The sequence below is a fragment of the Maylandia zebra genome, linkage group LG20, assembly GCF_041146795.1.
Source record: "Maylandia zebra isolate NMK-2024a linkage group LG20, Mzebra_GT3a, whole genome shotgun sequence".
NCBI classification, from domain to species: Eukaryota; Metazoa; Chordata; class Actinopteri; order Cichliformes; family Cichlidae; genus Maylandia; species Maylandia zebra.
In genome coordinates, this window is record NC_135186.1 from 16733474 (window position 1) to 16755416 (window position 21943).

Here is a 21943-nt window from a genome sequence, read left to right on the forward strand (position 1 = left end):
CTGACCTGGATTAGGTTTTTAATCCAAATATGGCAAAAATGCAGGAGATGTTATCAAGTATGTAAACTGAACTGGAAATACAAACTCTCAGTAGTTAAGAAACTTGATGCAACTTCCTGCGTTTGGTAGCTCTCTGCTCTGGAGTCCATCAAAGTATCAAAGGCACCAGCGGCTGTTTCAGCCAGTGAAACTAAGAGCACGATTGGTGTGCGCTTGTTCCTCTTTCCCCCACCTCAGATGCGTACAGCTTAAACTTCCTCCTGCAAGTCCAGTGCGCTGCGCTCCGCCGCCCTGTCAACGTGTCCGGAATGACCCACACGAGTTAGGAAGGGATGGAACTCACTTAAAAGAAATGAGGAATATTCGACACCCGCTCATCCAAATTTAGAAGATCATTTATAACCAAAGAGATACTAGTCGAAGCGACTGACTAAAGCGCGGTAAGTGTCCTGTTATGTGTTCGCTTGTGTTGTGAGTGAGAGGGTATAATGTACAAATTTTAACAAAAACACACAAAAAAGATAACGGTAGGAAGTAAAAAGGTTACAATAAAATATTTTTTAAGACTTGGAAAGTGGGTGTTTGATCATCGACAAGTTTTTAGTTTTATAAAGGCGATGCTCACTTCCAAAAAGAGGAAGTTCGCGGTGCTTGACAGCCACCGCCTGCAGAAGTCACGGTGCATAAACTGCGATGATGAGCCGGTGGGCCGTGTTACCGGGATGTACAGCAGTAAAGCACCTTTATCAGAGTGTCCCGCGTCACTTTCTAAATGTGAAAATCTTTTAAAACGAGGGTCTGAAGTCCTTTACCGTGTTTGTGACAGTGCGTGTGAGTGGGTGCATGGGAGTTATTTTTAGAATGTCCATCTAGACTAAACCAGAAACAAGACTAGTTTCACTTCTGTTCTCTATTTATACACCAGCTTTCAATTTAAACGTTGAATGGGTTTAGAATCAAAGCCCCTAAAGGAAGACGACGGATATGATTGCAGTGTGGGGAAGACAATTGTTTGTATTTTCCTGCTCTTACCCCACAGACTTGCACTAAAAGAAAGTCCGGAGGTGTTAGACACACCGCAGAAATGCCGATATTACATCACAGTACTTAGTAGAGCTGAATACCTCGTCTTGTCTTGCATTAATAGGCCTGAAGTCACTTCAGCGTCATTTTTCGAAAATGTCCTAAACGGAAAATTAAAGGGTTATTGCAACCCAGTTGTTTTAATTACATTACAAAACATGAAACAATAATTTTGTAGTTAATTTGTATTCAAATTTATGTATTACACAGTCGAAGTGGAATCGATCTGTTACGTATGTTATGTATATAGCATACTGAGTTTTACATCTTTTCCAAACACGTCATTTCACATAATCACGATTTATCCTGACATGACATTTATATGAGTTAGTTTGTTAGTTTAGTTTGGAAGGAAACACAATTCTGAGACTGACTAATGACTAAACCCTCATGATGGAAAGCTGGTGTATATGCTTTAAATGTGTTAACATTAATGTATGTTAAGTCTTCGTTGTTTGTTGTTTGATAAAGATGAAAACTGAGAATCAGTCAGTACCCTATAAAGTCGCTGGGTGCAGAATTATCGGGTACAAAATGTCCCCAGAAGCCACTGCTGTAAATGAAGAAGTGACTCCGTGAAGTGGAAAAAAATGCAAATTTTTTATTGTTTTTTTCAACTGAACTTAATGTGTAACATTTATTGAACATGGTTTACAATATTCTGCTAACTGATTTTAGTTTCTCAAATAAGATGACTAACCGGTTTATATAATTATCATCATTTAAGTGAGAGTACCTCCCCTTGCTCATCTTTGTGATTCACGGTTCAGCTTTTTTAAGTATTTGAAGCAGTCTGAAGCCTGAGCGGTGGGGTCTTTTTATGAAACTTTGGAATTCTGTAAAATAAACATCGACCAGTAGAATTGTACAGCATGACAGTCAATAAGAAAAGGTCCTCTTAAAATGCTGTACACTTGACTACAGTCATTTGATCTATGAAAGATCAGTTATTAGAAGACAATCCTCTCTTACTTCAAGATTTACTGGACGACAGGTCATAAAAGCAATAAAACACAAATATTTTAGAAATCTGTTGAACTTGTTTAATACTGTACAAACAAACAGAAAACATCTCTCTAGTTATCTATTTGGCAAATGAAAAATTAATTTTTTTTTAATGTTCAAATTTGAGCAGACACATTGGACTTCTCTGAGAACTCAGAAATTAATGACAGATAACATTAAACCACCTAAACTAGATATTATTTTCAAGCGTGCAAGTTAATAAGTGCAACCTTACACTGATTATAACTTTGTTACCCAAACCTGTCATACTTGTGTGACATAATAATAAAATAAGAATCAAACCATAAATAAAATTGTTTGTTCATATAGAAAGTATATGTTTTTATTTTGTTTTATCACATTTCGATTGCCATGTGTCTATCAGCCAAATTTATTAGGTGTTATTGAGTGCCAGCAGTATACACAGATGCACAGGAGTAACCCACCAGGCTGACACGATGTCAACTTTCTTTCTTTCTTTCTTTCTTTCTTTCTTTCTTTCTTTCTTTCTTTCTTTCTTTCTTTCTTTCTTTCTTTCTTTCTTTCTTTCTTTCTGTTGGTCCCTTGCCAGGCTGGCAGGTGATGTTGTTATGGCCTGAGGCAGTCCTAAACAGCTACAAACACAGCTTGGCAGCTTTTTCATAAAAAAGAAAGGCCGCCCAACAAGGCACACATGAATAATTCCACTCCTCTGTCCCTTGAGAGAGTTTTTGCTCATGTTTGTTGCTGTAGCAGACTAGTTTAAATGTAGGATAATAAATGAGATACTTCCTTAAAGCCATGAGCATTAAAGCAGCCTGATACCTGCTCACCTGTTTACCTGTCACCTCTCAGACAGGTAAAGGAAGCAGATAGCCTCCAAATACAAGTCTGCAATAGGGTCTATAAAATGGATACATATATTTATGAATACACAGCCTAGTGTTAGGAGTGGTACTCATTTGCATAGTATATCAGTTGCTAATTCTGAGCTGGGCCTTTACACTGCCAGCCATAGAGATTGAGTCGGTTAGAAGACACAGTGGTGTTATACTGTCAACATCCATATATGATATTACTGAATAAGTATCTTAGTTTAATTGTTCATTACAAATTCTTTAAAGTTGCAATCAGAGCTCGTAATCATAAGGTTAACCCTCACTTATATGCTTTCAGAAGTTGGTATTATCAAAGTAAATCACTTGCTAGGGAGCCTATATGTTTTCTTATCTCAGATCAAAAATGCATAATTTGAAAGGCAGCATTTCTCTTCTGAAAGACACGGTGCATGTTTTCCAAAAGTGATGTCATATTATAGACGTTGCTATTGAAAAACAAAGTGCTTATTATAGAGTTTTACCGCATCATTTATGAAAGAAGAAATTATAAGTTCCTCCTTCTAATAAAAAAAGTGAATTCATAAGCAAAAAGACAAAAAGAAATCCTACCACTGGTTAAGTCAGTACAGGGTTTTTGCCATGGCAGCCTTACTTGGTCTGGTCAAAAATGCTGACAGTCAGTGGTGTCTTTAAAGTAGATGAGCCAAGCTGATCTCAGATGATAAAGTCAGATTCATCATGCTATCATGCGTCGTCTTCAAGTCTCCTTTAGCACATGTGCAGTCTGCCTTTAAAGTTTTTTAATGACTGTTTATTAGGGCCGCCGTGGTGTTTAAATTAAATACATGATGAAGAAAAGTCTCTTCTGTCAAACCATCAGTGCCCATATAATTTTTTTTATGCAGCAAAAAACAAACAGAAAGAACATTTTTTAAAAATACAGTTAATTTATTTAAAAGAAAAGATAATGAAAAAAATACTGGCTGTGATTACAGTGGGGCATTTACATGAGTTCATAAAGTCACGATAGTTTTACCACAGCGCACCAATTTGTGATGTTTTGAACTGAAATGTAACGTACAACATACGGTGATTCAGTCATCACTGGCTGTTTATCTTTATCTTAATGTAACCTATATTTATGTATATTTATGTATATATACATGACGACTCAGAGTTATGCTATTTGTTTAAGCCAATTTCCAGTCGTGATGCTAAGGTTACAGGTTCCTCGCCATAGCCTCTTTTTAACTTGAGCACATAGGAGTGGTAAAACTCCCTGCTAACTCTTTACAAGAAAGTAAGTTTACTTCCCAAAAAGTATTTTGGGACATAACCTTGTGTCAAACTCCACACTTTATCTTTTGTTGCTGTGATTAAAATCATGTTTTTCATGGGTGGAGATTGATAACTAGATATAGATTTGGGATTTCTATCATTAGACGCCATGTGTTTTTTAAGATTTTACTGTTAAAGAAACAAGGTGACTTTACAGGTTTAACAAAGCCATTGTTCCAGATAGTGCTTTTTTGAAGGTTGATGTGGTCTCGGCCACAAGCTGAGGAGAAAAAACAATAAGAGAACAGCATAGGCACAGAACTGAAACTGATGGCGTAGTCAAAGCATAAGAATTTTCCCATGAATTTGTCTTTTGTATCCCCAATAAAAGGGGAAAACAAAATTGCCATAAAAGCATTTTTTTAACCAAGTTTTTTTATTTTTTACACAACAGAAACTGATACACGTTCACATTTACACAGGATCCATGTTCATTTACCACTTATTTTTGTATACTTTGATGAGATGAATCACTAATTAGGGGCTTCATTCCTTGTCTGCTGCAGAAGTAGATGAATTATAGGTGGTGACTGGTGAGCCATTCACAACTACTACAGATGTAGTTATGTTTCCATTCTGGTCTGTGCTTCACATTTAGTGTAAACATTTGTAGGTGTGAGAATCATAACAGACGAGACGGTTGTGGTTTTGTTTTGCTAGCCTACTTTATACACAATTTTTTATTTATTTTCTGTTTTACTTAGACTGTATTGCTACCTTGTTGTTATGAAGACCATTCTTAGAATCTAAAATCAATAGTTTAACATTTAGTGGATTAATAGCGCAATATTGATTAAAGACTTATGCAGACATGACTTGTGTAATGACTATCAGTTGCCTCAGCATGAAGTGTTAAATCTGGGGAAGCCCATAAATATATATATATATATATATATATATATATATATATATATATATAGAGAGAGAGAGAGAGAGAGAGAGAGAGAGAGAGAGAGAGAGAGAGAGAGAGAGAGAGAGAGATATCTTTGGCCTCTACTATTTATAAGAACAGTATCTCAGTATACTTGCCATATTGTTTAGGGGAGTGGCACCACGTGTCTGTGGTTAGAGGTCTTTCAAGATTGTCAGGACACAATGAAATTACATTGTTGTAAAGTGGTTTGATCATTTCTTTATGTATAGTTTATTTTGGACTAGTCAACATCTTTCTCTTAATTTAGTTAGAAAATATATTATTATTTCACTTAGCATAGCACTAAAGATGGTAACATAACATTAAGTTTTTATTAGGTAGAGATGGGTTAGCAGCCCAAGTCAACAGCCCCTTAGCAAAATGGATCCAGATCCAGAAATGGCAACTATTTATAAATGTATGTGGGAGGCCTAACAGCATATCTGAAGTTCATCAGTTCAGACTTTTGTGTTTTGTTTTTTTCAATGACTTCACGCACTTTGGTTGTGCTATCATTTACCGTTATATTTGTATTTCCTAAGTACTGTCAAAGCAATATATGTTAATTAGTAGTCTTTAGAAATACTTTCTTTTTGCTGGTTAAACTCAGTTGGCTTCATGTTAAGAAAAAATGACAATGACTGCATTGTCATTTTTTCTCTTATACTCTTCAAAGAAACAAGTGTGTTCTAATCAGTATGTTTAATATTTATGTTAATTTTCAGAATTCTCAGAAAACACATGAAAAAAGGAGAAATTCTCTGATGTGAGGAGTCGTCATCCCCTCTAATCCATAATGATGGAGTGGATGAGCACGCAATTTTTACCGCAGTTACATTCAACAACCTCGTTATTTGAGAAGGGTTAGCTTTTTTGGGAAATTTATTTTTCTTTCTAACAAAATACAACATCCAGGCCCTTAAGAATCCAAGGTCTTTCTATTGCAGAACTGATAATCCTCACACTCCCAGCTTTCATAACCTGGAGGCACAGTCCATTAGGATTAACACAGTTTTGCTGTTGTTCATTGACAGAAAGCTCCAAATAGAAGCTACAGTAAAGTCATTAGTGGATTTGTTTTCCAAGGTGTTCCAGTGAAGAGTAGCATCCATGTATCTGTAATGTACGGGCAGAATATAAGCACTGGGATTAACAGCAAGTTGAATCATCTGCTACCACAAAGAGTATTTATGAGATAAATCGGGTTTATAAAGCTGCCTTTAAGTTTGTTTAGATCTAAAAATGTTGCGCACAGCTGTAAAGTGGCCCCATTGTGAGGCCCTAGCAGGGCATTTTAACTGTCACCATCTTGCCGTTTTGAAACCAGACATGACAAGCGAAGGGCTAGATCTGAATGAGAAACCCTGGAACACTGCGGTAGCTACGTGTCACAAAATAAGGCCCGCTCTAAACAATGCACAGCTTTATCTGTCTTTCTGACTCTAATGGGACCTTACTTCATGAAAAAAAAATTAAAAGCATCAAGGGTTTGTTTTTTTAGGCAGACTTTAAATTATCCAAATGAGTCACCCCTCGTGAAAGTGTTTACAGAGATCTGCTTTCCCATACACTTCTGCACAATCTGACTTTTTGTATTCTAAAGGCCATTAGACCAAATTCATGCATTTATGCTTCACATTTAATCTTTTATTTTTTTTAGTGAAAAAAAATCCTGTAAACCATTCACTATATCTGCAATAAGCTACTCTTAGCAAATTGATCAGTTTGAATTATCTGCAAAACAGATCTTGTCTTTAACTTTAGAGCTTAATTGCAGTAGATAACTCTTGGAGAAAAATGTTTTGCTGTTCTTTTTATTGCATATTTAGTGTTACAGAGATGTAATTGAAAAAGTCGTTTCTGTGTTCATAATACTTTGAATAGGATAAGCAGCTTTTAAAGTTAAAGTCACTGTGATGCTTGTCAGCTCTCACCTACTGGTAGCAAGGGCACAGCAACAACTGGGCACCCACACAATCAGACTGATATTATGCTCTTGTAAAGATTCTGCACGTACTGGCGATGAGACATATTTAGGATATTATCACTGGATACAGTGATATTAAAATTATGCTGCAATGTGAAGCGCTGTCAGGACTTCATGCACCAACATCCCAGCCTGAGAACTGAGGTTTTTTTCCACTTTTGCTGGCACTTTTGATTCAGGCTGTGTGGACGAGTTGGTTTGTCTTTGAAGTGTCTTGTAGGTGCGTCACACGTGGGCAAGACACTGACAGTTGCATTTTCACAGAGTAAAAAGCTCTCTTTTACTGTTTCGCTAATTTTAATTTTGCATTAGTAAAACTGCGGCACCATGACTGTTCATTATCTAGAGGTATTGTACTGAGAGTTTTATTAAAGAAGTCAAAGAGGCCTCAAGTAGACATCTGAAGAGGAACAAGGTTTGGAGCAGAGAAAAGGGGAAGTAAATATGTTAACGCCACCAATTTTGACCTCAGTAACACCACTTCCTGTGTCTAAACATTTTCCATTGCTCGCCACTGTGCATAATTGACAGTATGGTAATTATTGCTGGCCATAATAATCTGCAGCTTCCAGAACAGATCAACAGCCAGTTGGAGAAAACATGAAAAATTCTGTAACCGCTGATGTTTTTTGCTGCTTTGTGGCTTTTCTGTTTAGGCTTCCTTTGCTCAGGGCGATAATCTGCCTCTCTGAGGTGGCGGGAGATCAGACATGAACAGCTGTCTCTCTTGTGTCCTCTCTATCTGTGCATGTGCTATCAAACACAGTGTCCATCTCCTATCACAGACTCTCTCTTTGTTCTTGTTCCTGTAAAACTTTGTTCCATTTATCTGCATGCACATTTACATATACAGACATAAATGCGCTGAAACAGTGTGATACAAGGATGCATTCCCTAGATGTTACAGATGAATAACAGAGACTTGTGTGGAAATTATTTTGTTGGCACATGACACAGAAAGACTTACTTACCAAAACTGCAAACATCATCAAGTGAGTCACGAACATGTGTGAGAACATATGAATTATTCAGAATAAACAGCAGTAGTGTGGAGTTCGCAGAAGCCTGCAGTGTGTCAAAAACATTTACTCATGGTCATCTGAGTTTTAAGGCATCTTTCTCTTCTCAGTCTACCGTCTGTGGCGACACATATATCTTCACATGCTGTTTTCCCACGTTACACACCCAAAATGAGAGAATTTTCTCAGTACATTTACAGTAAGAGCAGTTGGGTTGAGATAATGTCTAATGCTGAGTTTTGGTTTGGAGTCCAGCCTCCCGTGTTCAAAGTAACATTGGCCCATCCATTCACCTCAGCCACCCCCCTGAGTTACTTCTCTTTTCTTTTATCCACATAGCAAAAACATGATACATGAAGTTTAATTGTGAGCTGTGATAAGGTATTGGTTGATTTTAGTTGTTTCCTGTGTGGACAACCCTATTCGGCAGTAAAAACCAAAAATTAATGATTGTAATCAAATTAATATTCGGCTTATATTTACAAGGAAGGATCTGGATTTACTTTAACTAAGCGAAGAATCCTCTGCAGTTCTTTCAAAGGTCATTTGAGAAATAATTTATTAAGCTTATATGTGTAAGAGAAGCTAGCTAATTCTTTACACCAGACCTTCCCAAAGTGTGGGGCCCGCCCCCTAGGGGGGGCGCAGAGCCATTGCAGGGGGGGCGCTGCATGAAAAGGGAATTTTTTTTTTTTTTTAAAACAAGGCTTGGACACTGCTAGCACGGGGAGCCAACACAAACGCAAAGCAGGAGATGAAGCATAGCTGAATATGTTTCCAAACCAACTTTATTTTAAGCCAAAGACTAGAAAATATGGAGAAGCATATCTTCCCTTTGGTCTCCCCTGCAGAATTGGTCTTTCCTTCGTCGGGAGCACACCTGGGCTCTTCAAATCATGGACAAACAGTATTCCACATTCTTGATTTTTAGTTCACAAACACTTGTTGTAATGACTAACTACTCCTGACATTTTGGAGATGTTTGCTCTTTATACAGTAAAGTTACAGTGGGATATAAATAACATCAGGCTGATCCTGCCAGTTTGTTCCCCCTGTCTAAATCAGGACAAACAGTATCCCACAGCTGTTTATGTTTTTAAACTCATTTTGCACAGAGAGGCATTTTTTTGAAAAATTTATTGATAGCAATGTTGAACATTATTACACAGGAAAAAAACAACTACATGTAAAATAATCAAACCGTGACGCCTCTGCCTTTCTAAATAGAGGGACAGAAACTGTGTGTTTATATGTAAGCGTGTAAAACCTGAAGATAGAGACAAAATACTGTTAATCTGACTATCTGCCATTCTGTAATTCCTCTCATGTAAACAATAACGTGGCGCACAGCGTGAGGTGAAAAAAGGCACATACCTTTAACGTTGCATGACGAACTCTGTATTCCTCGTCCACACGTAAACGCAAAAAATGAGTTTTCATTTTTCAGTGATTCGAAACGCCGTTTACGTGTGGACGAAACAGCTGCGTTTTCAAAAATACCCGTGTAGGTGTGGACGTAGCGTAAAAGAGTTAGTAGTTTATTTTATTACTACCTGCAGTTTACTTGTATTTGCTTAATTGTTTACTAAATGTTTGAGGTGTGTAATTAACCTCAATTGAGCAAAATATGGATGTGTGTGTGGGGCGAACATTTTTCTGTAAAACAAAGCGGGGGCCAGCGAAAAAAGTTTGGGAACCACTGATTTACACATTTATTATGAATCTTGTGCTTTTTAAACATCCTAACTCCTTCTGTGTACGAAAAGCTAGAATCATATTGTTTGTTGCCGTTTTTGATACTAAAATTCCACAATTCTTAAACTATATTAATTTATTTTGCACACTCCACTCTCCTCTGAATAAAACCAATACAATGCTGTGTAAAAGTAACTGTCCCTAAACTGGCCATTCATGCTCAAAAACCCTCCAGTGTGGTTAAATTAAAACAATTCTGCAAAGAAGAACTGGCCAAAAGTCCTCCACAGTTATCACAAATGCTTGATTGCTGTTTTTCTGCCAAAGGTTGCACAACTAGTTATTAAGTTTAGGGGGCAAATACCCTGAAAAATGCTGCTGATGTCCACACTTTCACATCTTGCTGTTTCTCCTCTTGTTGTTATCTTGCAGAAGGCACCATGGGTTGTGTGGGCTCAAAAAAGGAGCAGGAGCCTCACAGCAAAGGAACGGGTAATGATGATCTGCAGAACCGAGCACAGACTGCCCACTATGTCAAAGACCCAACCACAGGAAACTCTGGGAATAAAGCTGTAAGTAGTCAATTTATGTCACAGCATAAAGTGTTTCATATTGTTAGCCTGCAATTAGCCTCTATTGCCTCCACTGGCTATATGTTAGGTTCTACTAGATGACACACTTAAATAATGTTAAATGTACTGTAAAAGTATTTACTGGTCTAACTCGCAACAGTATTAGCAATATAATTTTACCATAATTGTTGACTGAACTTGGGCTGGAGTCTATCCCAGCTCTCATAGGACAAGGCACAGGGTACACCTCTGACAGGTGGCCAGTCCATCACAGAGACAGAGACAGACAGCCATTTATGTTCACATTCACTCATACCACCAATTTTTGATCATTATTTACCTTAGTCTTAGGTTAGACCCCAGTCACACAGGCCTTTTTCAAAGGGCCTTTTCCAACCAATATGCAAGTGGTTGAAGGCAGTCATTATGAAAGCATCAATACAGCTCAGTAACCCTATTGTAACCACCATAAAAAAAAGCTGACAAGTGATTGATTGGTGTGCTGCACCAAAAAAAAATCCTGCTTTGGTCACCAGGCGATCGCCTTAGTCACCCAAAGGTAACAATAGCAGGTTGTCTGCATGCACGCTGTAGCACCCTCTTTGTGACCAGTGAGAGGCAGCAGACACTCACCAACCAGTTAAGGAATACGCAACTTCCCCTAGCGAGTGACTGTTGTAGCTACTTAATGCTACTGGACACTTTAACCCAGTGGCTTTTAACTTAATGGTTGGCCACAAATGGAAAATGATAACATACCATTATTTTTCATATGTACATTCCGTTTTCCACATAATGTAATTTTTTTTAGAGAAGCGCTTGATAAATGTACCTCTTTTTCTTTAATGTTTGACGTCTTAAAATAAACAACAGCTGGCAAATAAGTGCAGTAGCTCGGAAGTAGAATCAAACTGAAATATATTTGTAGTAAATAAACAGAAAGTACTTTCCATTTTTTGTTTTGGTCCAAATAAAAGGGGCAGACAGATTTTTGGCTTTAAAAGACAAATAATTATTATTCATAACATATTACAAGTACTACTTTACTTTAATGATACAGAAGAGTAAGAACACATTTCACTGATTCAGAAGTGATAGGAGTCACTTCTCTTGTGCTACTCAAAAAGGATATATGCGTGACAACACACACTCTTAACTAGCCTGTGACTTGTTGTGAGTTTGCATACCGGCCAGACTTTGATCTGTGGCACGGGTAAGCAGCAGTGCTGCGGTCGGTAAGTGCGGTTCTTCCGGCTACTGTTTCCTGTGTACTGACTATAACATCTCTTTCACCCTTAGTCAAGAAAGAGGAAGTAACAGAAGAAGAAGCAGAGCACAGCAGTCAGCTAGGAGATGTAGAATGAAAAGGGATAAGACAGCTCTCGACTTGCACATAGTATTCTTTTACAGATGTCTAAATATACAGATGTTACATCTACACGCCTGGTTTCTACATAACTCTGTTTATTTTTATCATTGTAAAAAAAATAAACACTTTGTGTCAAAAACTGTGTGACACGAAGAGCCGACTTACATGTCAGAAACCTCAAACAAAATTTACTCTGTACCACATTTAGATTTCTAGATTTGATATGATAAAGTCCTTCCTTCCTTCGAAATGTGTGTTTTCAGTAACATGCCTCCAGCATGGAGTTTAAAAAAACCCATGTAGAATAAGAACCAGTTATTTTATTGAAGCACATTAATGTGCTCGAACCTAATGGCCATGAGGCATGTGACAGCACTTAAGCTATGTCATCACACACATTCAATTCATAACCCAATTTTATGGATTTCAGATAACTTTGATTTCATTCAAATTGTACAGTAGTTTATTGTTATTGAATTTGAAGAGAATAACTACCATGATGTGACATCATAATACCACCAGGAAGTGGGTGGACAACAAGTCCAATTTTTAACTAAAAATTGGACTTGTTGTCCAATCCTGCACTAGTGTTTTGTGCAGGATTTGTAATAATTACTACAGCTTTAAACAATTTTCTTGTAGATTTTGAAATGATTATTTGAAAGAACTTACTTTTTTTTCTATCTGTCTTTCCACAGGCCAAAATGCCTTCCAATGCAAACATTGCAGATGGTGAGTCTCACTCTATACGTACAGCAACACTAACATGTCGGGACTTCATTCCACATCTTTTATTACAGTAGCACGTTTAGCCAGTTACAGGTGTTTTCCTTGCCATCACAAATACATGTCACAGATATATGAGAATAGATATGTCACATTTAAAAAACCAAGATGTAGGTCAGTGTTGGTTAGATGCAGAAAGCTATGTCTTTTATGCCAGAAAGAGGAAGAAGACTCAGCGTGTGTGTGCAGAGCGATAACCCCTCACACTGCCTCACCACGCAGGCCTTCAAAACTAACCCTATTGCTATTATTATCAAGCATACAAAGAAGTCAGTCTTGTAGCCAGAAAACGGTGAACCTAGTGCTGAAACAAACAGAACAATCAGTCGCTCTCACATATTAGGAGTACTGGCCAAAAACCTCATGCACATAATTTAAGGTGACAATGAAAAAATGAAATGAAAAAAAGTTTTAGTCTGCACATGACAGCAACAGTGCATGAGGCCTTCCTCTGCTTTCTTTTTTCTGCTTTAGGGGAGAGTATTGCCATGGCACTGTACGACTATGAGGCCATTCATGAGGGAGACCTTGGCTTCAAGAAGGGAGATAAGCTGAAAATCTTAGAGGAGTAAGTTCAACCACAAAAAAGATGGTTTATATTATTTGCGGTTTGAAGAGTTATCAGGTTGTTCCGTGTTCCAAATTTAGTTTGGGGACTTGTGACACTTCTGACTTGCCATGTTTCTGTTAAGTCTTCACAGATGCTGTCTTTTACTCTCTCTGCAGATCAGGCGAGTGGTGGAGAGCTATGTTAATCAGTACAAGTCAGGAAGGCTACATCCCCAGTAACTATGTAGCCAAAGATACTCTGGAGGCAGAGGAGTAAGCAGACTCACTCTGAACACAAAAACACACATGCACACACACTTGTGTACCATACTAGTAAAACGAATAACATGACATAGTGTTATTACTGATAATAGGGAAATGAGCATTATGTAAGCTAAACATATTTAAACATATTTAGATGTCACATTTTTAAACTGAAAATGAACTTGGTAACACAGAAAACAATATGAAGGTAAAATGAGGGCATATACAAAATAGCCGCTACAAGGTTTCAGTACTGACTTATCTGTTTCCTACTGTTAAGGTGGTTCTTTAAGGGCGTAAGCAGGAAAGATGCTGAGAGGCAGTTGCTGGCCCCTGGGAACAAAATTGGATCCTTCATGATCCGAGACAGTGAGACTACCAAAGGTAAGTGATGTATATTTGAGAAAGACACTCTTTGTTCTTTTGTTGGCTAAGAGAAGAAAGTTGAAACATGGACCAAATCGTACATTAAAATAATAATATTAATATTTCTTTGTAACAAAGGACAGTATATACATGGGCTAATTACTTGTTAATGTTAATAGTTAGTTTTAGTTAGTTTTAATATTAGCATTTAGAGTCATAACTATAGAAGTGATAAAAGGATACTTTAGCAGACTTATATTTCATTTGAAAATGAATGCTATGTTTCCAAAGTGTCTGAAAACTAGACATATGACTTCCTGTTAACACTAGCGTGAATGAAATTAAAATTGTGATGGAATGTCCATGTGATGCTCACAGCTTTTTCTGTTTCCCTAAATGAAGCAAAAACAAGAGAAAAGACACTCCAGTTCAAGCTAGACCTCTTGTGTGTTGCTTTAATTTGCTTTGAACAGTCCCTGTGGATAAGATGCTGTTTCTCCTTTTCCACAGGCAGCTACTCTCTGTCTGTCAGGGACAGTGATCCTCAGTCCGGTGACACAGTGAAGCATTATAAGATTCGTACACTGGATAATGGAGGATTTTATATCTCTCCCCGCATCACTTTCAGCACCCTGCAGGAACTGGTCAGCCATTACAAGAGTGAGTTCTAGCTATCAACCAATCTCACGCTCTAGTCCAGTGCTGACTCATTCAAACTTTTCACAGCTGTGCTCACAGTGTTTTAATAGCACAGTTAGGTTATCTTCTGTTTGCATTGAATTGCTGACGTTGGGACTTCTTGGGGGCGGCCAAGCAGCTCCAGCTTAGTTTGCATTCCACTGAACATTATTCTTATAGTAGTGCAGAGCACACTCTGCTGGCCAACTTTAATATGGCAGCCTTTGTGGAACATTGCATTGCTCTGTGACGAGTACTACTATCATGATTTCTCAATAGCATTATTTCTTATTTTATACTTTTCTACCACAGAGGTACAAAATCAAATTGCTAAATATTCATTCTGCTACATACAGAGCAAGGAGATGGTCTCTGCCAGTCCCTGACTAACCCATGCCTGAGTCCAAAACCTGAAAAGCCGTGGGAGAAGGATGCATGGGAAATCCCAAGATCTTCACTCAAACTGGATAAGAGGCTCGGTGCTGGCCAGTTTGGAGAAGTGTGGATGGGTGAGATAGATCTTCATCATTGTAGAATCCATTTGTTTATTGTGATGTTAGATAGAAATCCATTTCCTAAACGTAATTTTTTGTTTGTTTGTTTGTTTGTTTGTTTGTTTTAAGCCACATACAACAAACACACAAAGGTAGCAGTGAAGACCATGAAGCCTGGCAGCATGTCAGTGGAAGCATTCATGATGGAGGCCAACCTCATGAAGACTCTACAACATGACAAACTGGTTCGACTTCATGCTGTCGTCAGCAAAGAGGAGCCAATCTATATTATCACTGAGTTCATGGAGAAAGGTGTGTGTGTGTGTGTGTGCCTGAGTGTGTATTTGTACATGTCCACATGGGCTATTGATGTCAGCGATTGCTGCAACATCTTTGAAAAGTGTTTTCCCATGACATTTACGTTCAAAATGTTTACACTACGTTACACTAAAAATGAAGGGAGATGCTCTTTGCTGTGAGGTAAAAGAACATTTGAAAAAGATGAACTGATCATAGCTAATACAAGCAGTGGCTATAGTTAAAATGGGTGATAATAATAATTATCAGTTTAATAACTAATGCCATCTGTTTGTTAATACTTTTGCATTTGTGTGCCTACAGGTAGTTTATTGGACTTCTTAAAGAGTGATGAGGGCAACCGAGTCCAGCTTCCAAAGCTCATTGACTTCTCTGCTCAGGTGAGAATATATTGGTCACATTCAGTACTGGTGCTTTTGCAAGCTTGTCCCACCTGTTTCCCTGGTTTTCTGGCTGTAAATGAAACTTGTGTTTGTATGCAGTGCAAAGCACACGTCCCAATATTAAAATCATTTTCAAAGTTCAGCTCTTGTGTTGATGTTCTCTGTGAGAAATTCTAACTGTAAAACTGAGCAAAGTAAAATGATTAAAACTCCCTGAAGGATAATGTAATGGTGCTGGCCTATCAGTAACACCGAACAAAATGTTCCAACCATGTTTAGTCAATGAAAAAAAGGAAATATTAACTACAAAGAGGAACAATGAAAGAAGAACTACAGGTTACATTGTGCTATTGTGCTGAATATTTTAAGAATGAATGTAAATCTTCAAAAACAGACATTTTCTGTTACACATCAACAGGCTAAATTCAAATTTTCAAGCAGCTACCATTTCTTTGAAGCTAGTGTGCCTTGAGAATATGTGCTTATTTTACCCTAACTGGCTAGTTTACTGTAATTACCATTCCACTTAAATCCTATTTAGTTTTACCTACATATCACCAGTTTGTGCTAACAGTCTTTCGCAGTAAACACAAAACAAACACACTCACCAGCAGCTTCTTTAGTTACGCCTTGCTAGTACTTGATTGAGTAATTAAGGCAGCTCCGAATGCTGCCTTAATTATTTGTGGCATAGATTCAACAAGGTACTGGACACATTCCTCACAGATTTAGATCTATATTGACATGACAGCTTCATCCAGTTAAGCAGTGGATCTATGATCAAAATCTCCAGTTTCACCACATGCCAGAAGTGCTCTATTTGATTAAGTTCTGATCACTTTGAGGCCTTTTGAGTAGCCTAGAGTGAACTGATATTGTAAAAAGCAGTTTGAGATTATCTGCAAGCAGATATGAGAAGATACACACACTATAGTCATAAAGGCATGGTCATGAGTGTATGAATGTGTGTGTGAATGGGTGGATGACTGGATGTGTAAAGCGCTTTGGGGTCCTTAGGGACTAGTAAAGCGTTATACAAATACAGGCCATTTACCATGCTTAGCAACAACATTTTAATTAGATAAGCAGTGGTGGTTAAACAGTGCTTAGTTAGTACTAAAAAACTCCTGCATGACCTGCAGCCTGTTTCCTGTTTTTAGCTGACAGCTGTGGCATATAGTATGAAGTGGTTTTTGCTACAGTAGCCCATCTGGTTCAATATCTGTGTGTTCAGAGATGTTCTTCTGCTTACCATTTTGTAAACAGTGGTTAAAGTTGTTAAACTTCATATCAGTTCAGAGCAGTCTGGCCATCCTTCTCTGACTTCTAACTTGACATAGGCAAGCGATTTTTGCTCAGGGAACTGATATTTTCTCTTCTGCACTAGAGAGGGTAACGTGGGAAACCCCCAGGAGATCAGCAGTTTCTGAAATAGCCCATCTAACAACTATACCACCTTCAAAGAGAGTGAGACATCCAGGTTTTTGCAGTTAATCCGTGGGGGTGCATGCATATTTGTTGCTGTTGCTGTTGAGGTGGTTCCTATTAAATACAAAGAACAGAGAGAGAAGGGGAAGGGAAAAAGGTCACCTACTTTGATTAAATCATACCATGACTGATTTTTTCAAGTTTATTGATCAGATAGCAAGAGAGGCTGATCTTATCAAGCAGTAACACAAAGGTGCTAAAGGGAAAGAGTACCCATGTGAATCCTCATGCATATTATAGCAAAATATCTGTTGCTATTATTACCAGCAGTAAAATGAACTGAAAGAAAAAAGGGAACAGTGTTTCCTTGCCAGTGATATTAATTTTTGGCAACAACTTTTTGTCCTCTGTCATTTTTGTTTCTAGATTGCCGAGGGGATGGCCTACATTGAGCAGAGGAACTACATCCACAGAGACTTGAGAGCTGCCAACATCCTGGTCAATAAGGCTTTGGTGTGCAAGATTGCCGACTTTGGCCTGGCTCGTATCATTGAAGACAACGAGTACACAGCCAGGGAAGGTACAGCGCAATGTTTCCTATTACAAAAGATCCGGGCAAGTATCGTCCCAGAACAGATGGAATAGCAGCAGTCACAGTTTCATCAATCAAAGGGAAATGACTTTGTGTCAGTGAAATATCAGATTACGACCCAAATGACAAAACAAGCAGAGAATGACGATAAGAGCGACTTACCTCATGGTTTGCACATTGTAAACATGTCACCAGGAGATCCGTATCATTAGGTGACAAGTGATGTCTCACTGTCAACATTAGTTCCTATTCTAACTGGGTTTTCAATTATTTCCAACCAGGTGCTAAGTTCCCCATTAAATGGACAGCCCCTGAGGCCATAAACTACGGTTCTTTCACAATCAAATCTGATGTCTGGTCCTTTGGCATCTTGCTGACTGAGATTATCAGCTATGGGCGTACACCATACCCTGGTAAGTGGAAAACACAAGAGTTTGACACAAATCCCATGAAAAGCAGGACATTTGCACAAATAGTTGGTAAACAGGAGAAGCTTACTTGGTTAAAAGTGGCCTACTAAGACAATAAATCTAACAAGCTAGCATGGGATTTTTTGAATATATAAACATGGCTGTATAAAAAGTTAGAATGTTACTAGAGATATTCAACACATGACTTTATACTTAAGGAGGACACTAAAGAATCTAAAGAATGTTAAAAAAAAAACCCAGACACATTGTATTAAAGAAGATGAACAATAGTAGTGTTCTTGCTCTGATAAACACAAAGTTGAGGTAGACAACAGTCAGGTGGAGCAGCAATTTCAGAGGCATGCTTTGAATAACAAATCCTGTCTTACTGTATGTACAGTCTGTGAACGAGGAAGTGCTCTAATGGTATCTATCAGATATTGCTAGCACTTGCTTGGTAGCTTCACTGGCAGATTGCATTCTTACTATACTGTAATAACAAGTAGGATGCTAGTTTAGGTTAGCAAGTGACTTCTTTAAGTTCCTCTTAGTACAACTAAGATTAAATAACAGTTCATTCGCTGCAGCCACGTCACCTTGAGTGGAAAATTATAACATAGCTGCCTTAGTTTGGAATGTTATTATCATGAAGGGAGAAGCTATCCATAGGCGATAGATAAACCTATCCATTAACAAAGACAGAGATTTTCCATAAGTATTTTTCTTGAGTCCATCCTGTAGTTTTTAGTCTGAATCAAAGTTGTTCATCGACCAACTAATCAAATGAACTATCACCTTCACCAAAGCACTCTAGATTGTCTTACTCCTACATTAGTCCTCTTCTTTTTACTTTTATTTGTTCCATTATTTTCAGGTATGACCAATCCAGAAGTGATCCGCCACTTGGAGAAGGGCTATCGAATGCAACGTATGGATAGCTGTCCCAAGGAACTATATGACATCATGATGGAGTGCTGGAAGAACAAGCCTGAGGACCGCCCCACCTTTGATTACCTGCAGAGCGTCCTGGAGGATTTCTACACAGCCACAGAGAGCCAGTATCAGCAGCAGCCATGAGGCTAATGTTTCAGAGCACATCCATTCACACCTACTGTAACTTCTACAGGAAGCAATGCAGCTCAGGTCACACACACATATATACAATCTCTACAGTTCTGTCTATCTGCGTCTCAATCTTTTTCTAATTTATAAACATATAATTCTTAGTAATAAGGGACTGTACAGCAATTATAGATGCATGAAAGTTTTCTTTAAGGAAGCAGTCACAATGTAAGATTCTTAATTTTGTTAATAGTCCCACAGGTTTGTTATATCTGCAGCCCCCGATATAATAAGTGATGCACAAACACATCCATCATTTGTACCTGTAATCATTTTTTTGTAGTCATTTTATTACAGACTGGACATATCATGGATTACTGTAAGGAAGTTGAATGTTACGCACAGGACACATTGTCTGACATTTTGGGAGGGGTGAGTTGTATTACTTCACTTTGCAGGCGAGGCATGGGTTAGAAGGACCAGAAAGAGTCTCCTGAAAAGCGTATTTCCAGAAACTCTGGAGGAATTGCACAAACCAGACAAACCTCCCCCCTCAAAGTCCAGGAACTCTAGATTCCAGGAACTTTAGAGGTGGAGCTTTCTGTTTTTCAACCTTTCTGTTTTCTAAAATAACACCAACTTGTCAGGACTGGAGAAGTTTGTGGCATAGCTCTTCAAAATGTTTCCATGTGCAAGCAGACTAGTTTGCCTAACCAAAAGGAGATCTAGAGTGCACCAATGCATGACGTAACCTTTTAGTTCCTTGAAAAAAAGATTCCTGGGTAATATGTATATGCACTGCACGTGAAGAGCGCCTGCAGAGTTCAGAAGAGCAAGGACAAAAGAGTGAATTTGCAAGAGGCAGAAAACTATTTTATTAAACAAAAACAAACTATAAATAGCCCTGCGTGTTTTTGTTCTTATCAGCACTGTAAGTTGTGTACAGTCCCTAACATCGAATGCCTTTGAAGGGTTTTTTTAAGCTCACATTAAACCAGACTCTCTCACTCACAAAATATTATGGTAGCACAAACATGGCCCCATTCACAAACACTTGGAGATTGCTGTTATGCTCTAGCGCACATTGTCCAGCCATCAACCACAACACAGATGTTCACAGGAAAATGTGTTCAGCTCTAATAAAACTATAATAAAACAAGCAATCCCACCACTGCCCCCTCCTCCCATAAAACTGTGGTGTTTCACAGGAAAGCGGGTATTGTCTTGCTGATTCTGCTTAAAAGCACTATTTATACTTTTCATTATGCTGTGGATTTAGCATTACTTCTTTATAGTGCCTTTTGCAGTGGATCTTTCTTGCAGACTTAATGTGTACGATATATTCTGTATAGACATTGATATATATGAAGAGATGCAAACATTCAGGCTCTTTAGCTAATGATGCTTGTTGATTCCTGCATGTTTCTCTTTTATTACTTAAATTATTGAGAAAGCAGTGCATAGGTACATTTCACATTGGACTTTTTTGCTAATTTTATGATCTGAACGCCATTGTATCTTCAATGGAAGTGTCTTCCTAACAGCAAATGCCTTTTATTTTCGTTTTTGTGAAGGAACGATGACTGCTCTATTTTATTTACATTATGTGTCTCATCTTGAAAATAGTAGATTTCTTGCACAATACAACAAGCATTTCTTTTGTAGTTGATCAGCAATAGTAAATCATATACTAAAAGCAATGCTAAGTTTACTACTTGAGTGGTTCTAATGCATTTCAGGGGCCCCAGATGTCAGAAGAGCTTTTTTGGGGGGGGGAGTAAGATTTAACGATTTCATGCTGTGACAAATTTAATGCCATTCATAGAGTGGGGACTGTGAGCAAAACATATGAGAGCTTTTTTTTCTTATATAAACAGGTATGATTCATTTACAATGATGACTAAATCATTGCTAGCACTGTATATAGTTATATTCACAAAGTTGAGTATACTTTAGTGTTTTTCTTAATTCTTCAATATAAAGCCCTTGTGATATTTGTGAGATGCTTGATTCTGTCAATGCAACTGTCATGAAATGGAATAAACTACTTTAAAAACTATAAGTGTGTATTGGTGTAACAGCAAGCAACATATTTTAAATGTGACTCTAGCAATGATTCCACTACCTGTAAGATACCTCACCATAAACCCAGACATATGCCTAATTAAATGTGTCTAGAGAGAGTCTGCTGGGGCCTAAGACAAAAGTTCATAGAAGGGTCTCCAACCAGATTTCATCATCATTGTGTTATAAATAATAAATTAAATAATTGTTTATTTAAGTGAATTTTTCGTTGACTGGACAGAGATGGTAACAAAATGATATGTTGTTTAACAAGGAATTTAGAATGAGCTACACATGCAATATAATTAGCATTATCAGCATTTTGATTGTTGTTCTCTTTTGCTGCTTGTCCCAAAAACTGAAAGGTACAGTGTGTAAAATCTCATCGTTAGATATCAGTCAACTGCAATCAACTGAATTATGTTTTATACCCCTCCTAATTCAATTGCATAATCCTAGTTACTTGGCCACTGTAGGACAACCAACTTTGGCTGTAATTTATGGCAGTAAGTTTAGGCTATCAGTTCGCAGCTCACCTCAGCTGTCAATATGTTTTCACATCTACTACTATGAAGGAGGCTGCAAAACTTTGTGAAAGGAGTCCAATACAAGGAGTCAGTGAAGCTCACTTCTGTCTGATCACATTGATAATGAGATGAGTTGTTGAGGATACCCTGAACTTTTCACTTGGTAAGTGTTGCTGTTTTTGATGCTGTTAGCTGCTCTTAGCTGGCATTAGTTAAACTTTCC

General features: G+C 37.9%; 1 protein-coding gene across 1 annotated transcript; it reads left to right on the plus strand.

The window, feature by feature from the left end:
- Positions 1-249: 249 nt before the first annotated feature.
- hck (HCK proto-oncogene, Src family tyrosine kinase) lies at positions 250-21191 on the plus strand. Its single transcript, XM_004573430.3, has 13 exons — positions 250-440; positions 10291-10430; positions 12498-12531; positions 13060-13153; positions 13312-13407; positions 13679-13782; positions 14275-14424; positions 14799-14951; positions 15066-15248; positions 15558-15634; positions 17492-17645; positions 17939-18070; positions 18942-21191. The coding sequence occupies exons 2-13, from the start codon at positions 10299-10301 to the stop codon at positions 19142-19144; spliced, it is 1512 nt and encodes a 503-aa protein (XP_004573487.1). The 5' UTR covers positions 250-440; positions 10291-10298; the 3' UTR covers positions 19145-21191.
- Positions 21192-21943: the final 752 nt, after the last annotated feature.